The sequence below is a fragment of the Gobius niger genome (genome assembly GCF_951799975.1).
Source record: "Gobius niger genome assembly, chromosome: 15".
In the NCBI taxonomy this organism is placed as follows: Eukaryota; Metazoa; Chordata; class Actinopteri; order Gobiiformes; family Gobiidae; genus Gobius; species Gobius niger.
In genome coordinates this window covers 20,551,654-20,563,050 of record NC_136866.1, presented here as the reverse complement: position 1 = coordinate 20,563,050, position 11,397 = coordinate 20,551,654, and the positions used below count along the sequence as shown (strand labels likewise).

At 40.7% G+C, this 11,397-nt stretch overlaps 1 protein-coding gene across 1 annotated transcript in view; it reads right to left on the bottom strand.

Annotated features, from left to right (window-relative positions):
- Nucleotides 1-1,602: 1,602 nt before the first annotated feature.
- LOC306975203 (beta/gamma crystallin domain-containing protein 1-like) overlaps nt 1,603-11,397 on the bottom strand; it is a 282,258-nt gene continuing 272,463 nt past the window's right edge. The window contains exons 21-24 of the mRNA XM_079572657.1: nt 7,683-7,806; nt 6,950-7,108; nt 5,120-5,282; nt 1,603-1,826 (exon numbers count right to left, since the gene is read on the bottom strand). Coding sequence (XP_079428783.1) covers nt 1,738-1,826; nt 5,120-5,282; nt 6,950-7,108; nt 7,683-7,806 — 535 coding nt within the window. The 3' untranslated portion in view covers nt 1,603-1,737. The remainder of the gene's footprint in view (nt 1,827-5,119; nt 5,283-6,949; nt 7,109-7,682; nt 7,807-11,397) is intronic.

Sequence of the window (11,397 nt, the reverse complement as noted above, 5' to 3'; positions counted from 1 at the left end):
GACACGCTGGTGAGGGGGGCGCAGGGGGCGGGATGGTGGACCTGAGACCCGAGACATGGAGGACTAACAGGAAGAGGAGCAGAGCGCCTTTCAGTGTGTCTTTGTTGGTTTGAAAGGTTTGTCGCCGCCTGTTTCTTCTTCTTAAGGAAATACGGTGTTGTACAGTTTTGGATGTAAACAACTCGTACGCTTGAACTCAGTATTCGAGTTTGTTTAAGAATATTGGGGGTGTGTTTAGAACTTTTCCTTCTTAGGGATTTGAAGTTTGAGCTTGCTACGCTGTCAACCAAATCATAATGGGTCAATTCAGCTCTTATTGGCCACTAAACATTTATAATATGGCATACCTTTTAAAGCATATTTCTCCCACAAAGGAAATGACCATATTTGGATTTGAGCATCATCTAGGTCACAGCTTTTCCTGCTACATGTGGATACCAAACATGTCAGTATAAGCGTGGGAAACTTGCGGCACGATGGATATCTCCGGCTCGCTAACAACAAAAGACTTAGTGAGAGAAAACGATCTAAAAGTCGTTGGTTTTACCTGCACTGTCTCGCCGTAAATGCATCAAAAAGAGGTGTTTAAGTGTCAAACATGTATCAAATGAAATGGAGCTTCTGTTTTGATGCCAATAAAACAACCAGTCATTGTTATTGAGAAGTTTATTGTGTAAATCCTCAGCTTCTGGTTTGTTCGCTGTAATGTCACTTTGATATGTTGGAGGGAGGCGTCTATAACGTCTATACAAGCAGGGAGTGAAGGTATTATACATTTGTAATACACAAGGTAACACTGGTCAAAGTTTTTCTTACAATATATTCAGATGAGGAACACTTAACAGAGGCATAACGCGTCTTTACATCAGCAAATATAGGAAAAGATTTACAGGTATAAAGATCAATTTGACACATGCTGTAGATTACTCGAAAAAAGTCATATTTCATTTAAGCACAAAAATGGCAAATATTGCCAATATTTTTGCTGACGAAATCTGAAAAATGGATAGAGCCAGGTGTGGGGACATTGGACACAGTTTGGATTTTAGTTCTTGCTTAGTTTTCAAATAAGCTAGATATTAGTGGATTAGTTAGATATCAGTAAAAATTCAAATTTGGTCTTGTTTTTGTTGTGGTTATAAGCTCAATAAACCAACCTAGAAAACAAATCTTTGAAAAAAAACTACAATCTTAACTGGAGAATCTGCATGTATTTTGAGACATAGGGCTTTAATAGGGGTTCCCAAAATGTGGTCATGAGTCAAATATCAAAATGGACTGTTTTTATACATTATCTCAGCTTGTTTAAATGTGTTGTAACCCTTAAGTAGTTTAAGAGGCAATAACCCAGGTCGTTTGTTGGAATTTGGGGGTCACGGTCTGGAAAGTTTGGGAACCCCTGCCATAACTTAACTTTTGTGACAATTCAACCAGAGCAGATTGAGCTCCTCATTGAGGTTGCCAGATCCTTGGGCTAAAACCAGTCTGTTTACTGCAATCAGGTCAGTGCTAGTTAAATCACTGAACTCTGGAGGGTCTTAGCTTTCAAATGGTCACATATGGTGAGATTAAGATATGTATGCAGCCCAGGCTTCATCCCCGACCTTTAAACAGCGTCTTAGATTCCACTCTCTGCGGCAGGTGACCAGTTTGCTATTAAAGTGACTCTTCTCTGTTGCATAGTTAGACAGTGCAGTATTTACAGTCCAACAGACAGCGCCTCCTTGTGTCCAGAGGCTATAAAACCTCAATGTGCCACAGCTGCTGCAGCTTCTTGGGGTCCGGCGTGTTGAGAACCACCTGGCTTTTGTCGTAGTTGTGGCCTCCTGCCAAACACAAAGAAAGAGGGAGTCAGTGGAACTCAAACATAGATTTAAAGTCTCCTTTTGCTTCATTCAGTTCACATCGGTGTTTTGTATTTTGTAACTTCAAACACATGTAGGTGAAAGGTAAAAGCTATAGAAGAATGTGAAACCATTTACATATAAAAAACAGCTAGAAAGGACTGTAGCTACAGACGCTAGGAGGACCTGTTTTATAGTGAACGCAATTTGAGCACTGAAAGGTTCGGAGTGATTCCCATGAAGCCGTCTGAGCAGCTCATCATGACATCACCGGGTGACAGGTGAGTGTTTTCATTTCCTATACAAATAAAAGAGAGAAGCAGGTGTAAACAATGCTGACCAGCTCTGACCTGCTCTGACCTTCTCTGACCTGCTCTTATCAGCTCTGACCTGCTCTTATCAGCTCTGACCAGCTCTGACCAGCTCTGATCAGCTCTGACCAGCTCTGACCAGCTCTGATCTGCTCTGACCAGCTCTGACCAGCTCTGACCTGCTCTGACCAGCTCTGACCTGCTCTGATCAGCTCTAATCTGCTCTGACCTGCTCTGACCTGCTCTGATCTGCTCTGATCTGCTCTGATCAGCTCTGATCAGCTCTGACCAGCTCTGATCAGCTCTGATCAGCTCTGACCTGCTCTGACCTGCTCTGATCTGCTCTGATCAGCTCTGATCAGCTCTGATCAGCTCTGATCTGCTCTGACCAGCTCTGACCTGCTCTGATCAGCTCTGATCAGCTCTGACCAGCTTGTACAAGTGAAGGTATTATGTGAAAAACATAAATGTGCAGTGATCATCCCTCACTTAGACAGCACTCGTGTGAAGACCACAGTGTCCAGTAGGAGGCACCAGTGGGTCACTTTGCATCAGGAACACATTAGTGATGTACTGTCCCCAAAAATTCATAGTTGTGTAGTATGTGCATGACAGTGAAATATGTAAACTTATAAACGTGTGCTTCATATATGCGTTAACATCCATGACTTTTAGTAGTAATTTTCTTTTTTTTACATTTTTTGATTAAGTGATTACAATGTTATGAGATTGAGTTACACTCGTGGTCACCTGGGGTCATTTTTGACCCCATTTTGTTTCTCTGACATCTCAGTCATAAAATAACATTTTTCAATATGTTTGAGTTCTATCTTTAGTGTAACTTCAGACTAATGGCCTGATACTAATTATTATTATTTATTTATTTTTCAGTTTGTAGGCCTTGTTTGTGTAAAAAAAAACAACAGTCATAAAATATCAAAAATCTAATTCTGACGATAACTTGGACTATCTGGTCAGTTTCCAAGTGGAAATAGTCAAAATTTTGTGTTAATGCAATTTTTGAATTTTTTCATTCATTTGAATGAGAACAAATAGTTACACTCGTGGTCACCTGGGATCATTTTTGACCCCATTTTGTTTCTCTAATATTTCACTCATGAAATAACATTTTGAAATAAATGTGGGTTCTATCTTTAGTTTGACTTCATAAAAATGCACTGATAGTAAATTTACCAGTTTTTATTATTTTTTGGGTCTGTGGGACATGCTTCTGTAAAAAAAAAAGTCAAATTTTGAGCCAAAAATGGCCCTGTAACACTGAAAATCCTGAAGTGGATATAACTCCAAGTATTTGGTGAATCGGGCACTGGGAGAGGCTCAAAGGTAGAGCAGGTTCTGTTTTTGAAAAATGTTTCATTTTTGAATGAGAGCAAATAGTTACACTCGTGGTCTCTGGGGTCATTTATGACCCTGGCAGAATCCCATTCATTTCACTGGACGTGAGCCGATCCTGCAGGTTTTCTGTCTTTGACCTTTTGTACCAACTTCATTTGTGCTTCAGATATGAAACCATTATTATGTTTCCATCCCAGAGGACCTCCTCTACATGCACATTCACCAGATTTTGAATTCACATATTTTTACAATAGTTACAGGGCCTAAAGCCTGAAAACAGCAGCAGCTCTCCATTCATTTCAATGGCTGTGTCCTCCATGTCTGTGATTCCAGCTATATTTTTGTCTTCAGCCTTTCATACTAACTTCATTTCAACTCCAAATCCATAACTTTTTAAAATATACACTCCACAGGGCCTCCTCTACATGCACATTTACCACATTTTTAATTCAGTCATTTTTTCATAATTGTAGGAGTAGGACCCAAAAACCAGTGCTATAACCAAGTTTTGAAATATAGCCAAACTGTGATTCTCGCTCTCTTATTTCAGGAAAGTCTCTATATTCTCATCAAAAAATCTGCTCAAAGCAGAGTTTAGATCTTAATTCATGAACTTTTATTAAAATATTAAATGTTCAGTGCAGTTTGACAGTGAAAGTAAAGTACAGTAGAGCAGAATGTGTTTGTATAACTTTTACAGCTTTGTTTTTCCAAACAACTGATATTCTATAAACAGATGCACCTTTATTTATACAAAATCATCTTTTTTGATCATGATCTCTTCCAAAACTACTCAGAGCACTGATATGCATCTGATTTTATGATCTGTGATCAAAGTTTGAGGGAATACTTGACTTTGTAAAGTTACTTTGTCCAGTCAGTAGTGTATCTGAGTACCTATACCGAATAACCAAATAAACTATACCAAGTCATTTTAAGAAGGATGAGAGACAGTTGTGTGTCGTTTTCCTCCCGCTCCCGGCCACTTAAATGCAGAATGAACGGCAATCGCAGTGCAAGTCGGATAAATGCTGTTCAGACTCAAGTCAAATCTGATACGTACTGTATCTGATCTTTTGCAGCGCGACTTCAGTCTGAAAGGCCAGGTCGCATTTATCCGACACACGTCATCGATGTGCTACAGATGCCATTCATTCTGCATTAAAGTTGAAAAAGCACACGTGCACTTGTTATGAATGAAGTCAGCGTCACCTCCCTCTCCACAGCGGCATGTTTCTGTTAAAGACATCACTGCCTCTGCTTCTCAACAGTCCTTAGTCCAAAAACGCTCTCTCATCCTTCTTAAAATGATCAGGTCATTCATGTATTGGCTCTGTTAGCTTCCCACAGCTTTAACATGTCCAGATCTGTGGCGCTGTTTCCTGCTACTTGTGTATCGGAATTGAGCATTAAGCCCTGCAGTCTGAGTGTGGCCTGGGTGGCATTTAAAACCATCGGATCTGTCATGAAAAGGGCAGATACGCCATCGGGGCAAAACAATGGAATACTTCAGCCTGCTGTAGTATTGTAAGTTGTTGAAACTCATTAGAAACGGATAAAGGCGCTTTTCAAACACACCAGGAGCAGCCAGGGGTTTCCTCTCCTCACCTCTGATGTCCAGCACCAGGCCGGACGCCCCGCTGTAGCAGATGAAGCCCTCAGGTGTGATGCTCCACAGGTGGATGTCCTCTTCCAGGGCCGGGGTCACTCCCACTCGGGCCCCGGCGATGGTCACACTGGAGCTGGGGCACAGGCAGCACTCCTCCAGCAGCTGGGGGCAGGAGAGAGGGAGATGAGGTCACTGGGTCCTGACCTTTCTGAGTCAGTCACTGTTCCATGAAGTCGGGGCAGGCACTTTTGTTTTAGTCACGTGCTCACCAACTTTCTTTGCCTGTGGCTGATGGGTTTAATTTGATCTTGTTCATCACATCGACCAAGATGAAAGCATTTCCATCTTAAAAATGTGCTTTAATGCAAGAGATCTTTCAAAAAAAGGTTTACAGTTGTTGTTTCCATCAAACATAAAACTTCCAAAGCAACTTCTGTAGCAGATTTTTATCCTTTTTTGATCTTCCGTTTATTGTAAAATCAGTGGAACAAGACCTAGTGATGAGATTTGTTTCCCTGTAACCTTTCCACAGCGCTGGTTACAGCCGTTTAAGTGTAAATAGACCCACTGTGTTCCAGACGTCCGCTTTCTTTTAGTTTTGTATTTGAACCTGAGTGAACTTTCCTCCATGTCTACTGGTTTAAACTATTCTCGCTCACTCTTTTATTCTTTGTAGCAAAAACCAGCACAAGGACTTTTAGAGGCTGTGGTTGTGCAGCATCTATCTTAGCCTTTTGTCCATAGTCTCCACTGTTTTACCTTGAGTGTGTGTTGTGTGCTTGTGTGGTGTGTCTCTGGGGAGGTGGGTGGGGGGAGTGTGAATGCGACAATGTGTCTGTATTTTTGGAAGGAAGTGGGTGTGAGAGAATGTTTTTAAATCTGTAAAGCACTTTGTGTTACATGACATGTATGAAAAGCGCATACAAATAAAATTGATTTGATTTGATAAAGCAGTAAGCAGTAAATCTAGTTTATAAAACACTGATAAAACACTGCAGTTTACATCAGTTACATATCAAGTACATATCAAATAAAATTCCCACAGACTGGAATAACAAGCAAAAACAAAATACTTTATTTTAATCTATTCTGGCAGAGTTTTTCCTTCTTTTTTGGTAATAAATCAGGAAAGAAATGTTCACTGGGAAGACCAGAATGATGTCTCTGTATATGGGGATTTCAGTCTGGGCGGGAGCTCGCTTTAGCCACTGCTGCCAAACTCAAATCCGTGCATTGGAAACGTGGTAAATGACCAAAAACACATCGACAGCAGGTGAGTTTTGTGATTCATAATCCTGTTTAAATATTAACGCAGAACCGCTAATAACACCACTGACTGCCCTTCGCTGATTGGTTTACTTCCTGTTCACTTACTTCCTGTTTGCTTGCATATGTAGTTGATCTCATCATGGAGAAAGTCACTTCACTTTCGGGTTGAGAACCACTGCTTTAAAGTGATGGGATGAAAACAGTTACTGGTTCTATGCCACTACCTTGTCTGAAGTGAACCCTATAACTAATAAAGGACTTTAATTCAGTAATTCAGCGAGTGTGCCTCAGGGTTCTTTACCTCTTTGTACATCCATTCAGCAAGGCGGGTGTTTATAGTTTCTGGTTATCTGAAAGGTCTAGGAACACCATGTACATGTTTTGGCACCACTACAAGAGTAAGTCGGCATTGGCTGAGCTGCACAGGGTTGGCCTCTGCTAACTACTTTGGAGACATTTCATTTGCTTTGAGTTTTGTTTGAAAGGAGCTGCTGTTTGTGACGGCGTCTCTGGGCTAAGAGGCAGAATGTCTCCTCCTCTGTCCTCTGTCAGGTGTTTACCTTGCAGCGCAGCTGTCCGCTTTGGAAGAACCAGATCTGCTCGAAGCCGTGCGTCTCCTCCATCTCCTGCACCCTCAGCAGCTTGATGTCGTCCAGGTCTCCGGTGAGCGTCAGGAGCTGCCCACTTAGCCTGTTCCGCAGGTGGAAGTGCACCTGCTTCTGCTCAGCACACACAACACACTGCACAGTCAGACGCTTCTCTGCACATACAGGCATCAGTGAGGTACGAGAATGTAGGGATTACTGTCTATATTATATCAAAACACAGGGTTTATACAAGGGGATATCGTCAGAAATCAATGAGGGACCCATTTTCTTATTGCACAACAGGAAACAACAAAACAAGCCACTCAGAAGAAAGGACAGCGACACTTTGTGATCAGTCACACACACTTGAGTGACCCACTTTTTTTTCGTAAAGAGAGAGTGGCTGTTTATTTTTTGCTTTCGTGTTTTTCTTTTGTATCATAAAAATAGTACAGTGGTCCCTATACTAACCACTATAACATGGTTCACCTTTTGTGGCCTTTTTTTTTTTTACAATTTGGCATGCTTTTTTACAGCATGTGAACATAAACATACATAATCATTGTAAAAAATAAGGCTGACTACTTTGTTTTAATTTTTGGAACGTAACCCCGGCGATAAACGAGGGACCACTGTACATGAAAAATCACACACTGAAAGAATGAGTCAAAGTAATAATCCAGCACTAGTTGCAGTACATGTGTACCTGCAGCAGGGGGCGTAAGGAGCCGATCTTCCTCCAGTGGCAGAAGCTCCTCCAATCAGACACCTCTCCAGGTCTGAGCAGGACCTGGGCTCCTCTGAAGTTGATCTCCTCGTACAGCACCCACCTGCGAATCACCAGGAAGTCTGTCACAAAACTGCCCGTTATAGAGAGGAGACTGAAATATGAAGAGTCCCAGGCTTTCCTAACATGCTTTGCTGTCTTTTTATGTTTTCATGTAAAAAAAAAGGCATATTAAGCCTAAAAATGGCCACAATTTTCCATATTTTCTGTGACAAAATCTGACTCAAGGATTGAGCCTGGTTTAAATGGAGGGTTTTATTTTCTTGCCATTTTAGCTACAAAGACTGTTTCAGCGGGATTTTTAATTTAAATTTTAATATTTTGGAAATAATCTGTTTTTAGTAGAAAAATCTGTAAAAAAAAAATATATATAAAATTTTCCCTTGTTAATGAAATTCAAAACTGAATAGCTCAAGCGAGGAATTAGATTTTAAAAAAATCCCTTTGAAAAAGACTTAATAGACTTAAATACTGTGGGATATTGTCACCAATGTAATAAAAAGGCTCTAAAAAATATGATTTCTCAAATAAATCTATGGGGAAACTTCAGTCCAATTATAAAATATGTCATTGTAAAGATTAGGGATTAGGGAGTTTTGATTGTTTCCAGGTGAACATTAATATGTTAAAGACCAGATTGGCCCAAAACTTGAAATTTGAAAGTTTTGCCTGTAGTGAACGAAAACTTCGGTAAGGCTTTATAATAAGGGTGCAAGAATTAATGCATAATTCATGCATGAATTCATCATGACTTCATGAATGAATTCATTGTAAATCCATGTGAGTTTGTGATGCTTCATGATGAAATTCAGAACTCATTAATGTTAATGATTAATTAATCATGATGAATTCTTGTGCGGGAGAAAAAAACGGTGGCAAGGACCAAACTTTATATAAACTTACAACTAAAAATGATCTCATGGTGAGTTCATCATGGCTTCAGTCATAATGTGCCTAAATTAAAGCGGCAAGTCCTTCAACACTTAAACCAGGGGAGGGGTCTTAAACGGCCTTAAAAAGGGGACAAACATCATGGAGATGGGTCCCCGGGCGCGGCACTGCCGTCGACCACTGCTCCTTACGGGTTGCCCCAGCGGCATCGAAGGATGGGTTAAATGCAGAGGACAAATTTCCCTACGGGGACAATAAAGTATACAAACAAACAAACAAACAAACAAACATGCATATTTCACAAAGTGAAGTCATGATGGGTTTGTATTTGCTCGCATATTTATACAAGTTATCAAAGCAGCAACGCTTCAGTTTAAGTCAAAGCTTGGTCCTTGGTGTCGGTTTCTTCACAACAGAGAATTCATCATGATCATGATGAATTAATCATTATCATTTATGAGTTTTTTGCCTAAATTAACAGTGTGAATTCATGAAGCATCATGACCTCACATGAACTCATAATGAATGAACTAATGAAGTATGATGAATTCAAAAGGGTCAGACATGAACACAACGAGAGCTTTACTCCTCACAGCCAGCAGAGGGCACCAAGCACCTATTCCAAGTGTTCTCTGTGAAGAAGCCACATGCATGTACAGCTCATTTTAAGAGCCAAATAAGCACGAAAGGACAATTGAACACTCACACATGCTAATGGAGTGTGGGTCCTCTCCAAGCATTTCTAAGAACTGTTTTCCATCACCCCGGGATGTTTTTTAATCACAGCAAGATGAGCGACTCTGTTCCAAATAATAATTTCCCCTCATTACAAGCACACAGCGTCCAAATGGAGCTGCTGTGCCACTCATCATTACGTTTAGCTTCTGAAGTGTTTTTGTTTTTTTGCATCTGTTGTTTGTCGATAAATAAACCTAAGTGCAGGCGTCCCCCGACCTTCGCCTTTTGCTGAGTGACACTCTCTTGATAATTATAACGGCCTTCCTCCCACTTCACTCTTTTCTAAGCCACACTGCGGAACATCCATGTGTGTGCTGCTCTGCACCTCTGGGAGAGCAGCACACACATGAGGCACCTCAATCAATTGAATCTTCTGCTCTGTACTCTGGTTGGACCGTTTTCTTTCTATTGATTTGAAAACGGTTCTGAAGGTGCAGATGATCCTTTTTCTCTCCCCCCACTTTCTCCTCTCTCCCCCCCTACTCTCTCCCCACCCCTCTCCTCTCTCCTCACACCTGTCCTCTGAATGTCACACATCAGCACCAAATTTCCTTGGGTCTTCTGCAGGTCCTCTTATCTTACACGAGTTGCTGCCTTCCTGTCTGGCCAAAAAGACCAAAGATGTTGTTAGCATTTGGCCTTTCCTCCTCGCCTCTATGGGGCCAAACAGGGGTGAAGTTTGAGGTGACCAAGCTCTTCCATTTTCCCTATTTATATACGGTTGCGCGAGTAGTTACAAGATCCAAATATAGTTACACAGAGTTAAACATGTTGATTTTCTAAGTGGATAAAAAGGGGAACTATATAACACCTTAGGAGCACTTCGACATCCGCGCAGTATTATCTTCAGAATTCTTTAGGATGATATTACTGCAGGTACTTACAGGTACGCATAAACTCATCTAAGCTCAGGTAAGAACATATCTCAGTCTGGCCTGTTCCTTTAAACAAAGAGGAAATAAGCACAAAAATAGCATTTTTGGGTCTTGTCTCTCAGACCCCCAACCAAATTATCTTCCCCCAGCTCTGCAATTTGACGTAATGTCAGAAATATTAAATATTTTTTCTTTAAGGGATATTTCAGGATTTTTGACATAGGGCCTCATTTCCTAGTTATCCAGAGTGTTGCTGATTTCTGGAGATATTTTTTTTGTCATTTATGCAGTTCTTCTGTTTGGAGAGCTACATGGCGCTAGGCTAATGCAAGGCTAGCACATTTCTACGATATCAGCTAGCCGGCATTAAGAACAGTCTGACCCGCTCCACAGTGCACCTCAGGCAAATCACTTATAACACCAGACTAACCATATAAATGTTTGTGTCCATAAAGTAATTTTAACCATTTTGCATTTAAAATAACTTATATTTGAGCAGCATCAGCTTCGTGGTTGTATAAGCTACGCGGCGGCGGAGTGATCTGCTAGAAAATAGTCCCTCAAAATGTGATCATTCATGTGATGCAAGGTCAGTTGTATTCCAAAAAATATTCTATTGGCACAGGCATTTATATTGTTAGTCTGGCTTTAAAAATGTGTTTCCCCGACAGTGGCATTAATTCAAGGAAAATGCAGATGGGCTCGCAACAGCAGCAGAAGAAGAAACTAATACTTCAATCCGCAGTCTCGATTTGTGTATTTCCATTCAATTTCAGAAGACTATACATATGAAGTGAATGTTCATTTATCCTTTTAGTTACAGAGCTCACTTTCTTGTTATATTTGTTTTTAAAAGATTGTTGTAATACTGAGTTTGTGGCCAAATAATTCAGTCGTGGAACCACCTTTACACCTAATGGTTGAATAAAATGAAAAGTCAAATGGTCTGTGCACTCAGCAAAGATTGTATGACCTGGCTCAAAGCTCAGAAAGTAGATTTTGCACAAGATAAGATAAGATAAGATAAGATGGTACTTTATTGATCTCACAGATGGAGAAATTGCACAACATGTCTCCTTTAAAGTCGCTGCACATTCACCAGATCATTTCAGCTCGCAGCTTGCCCTCAC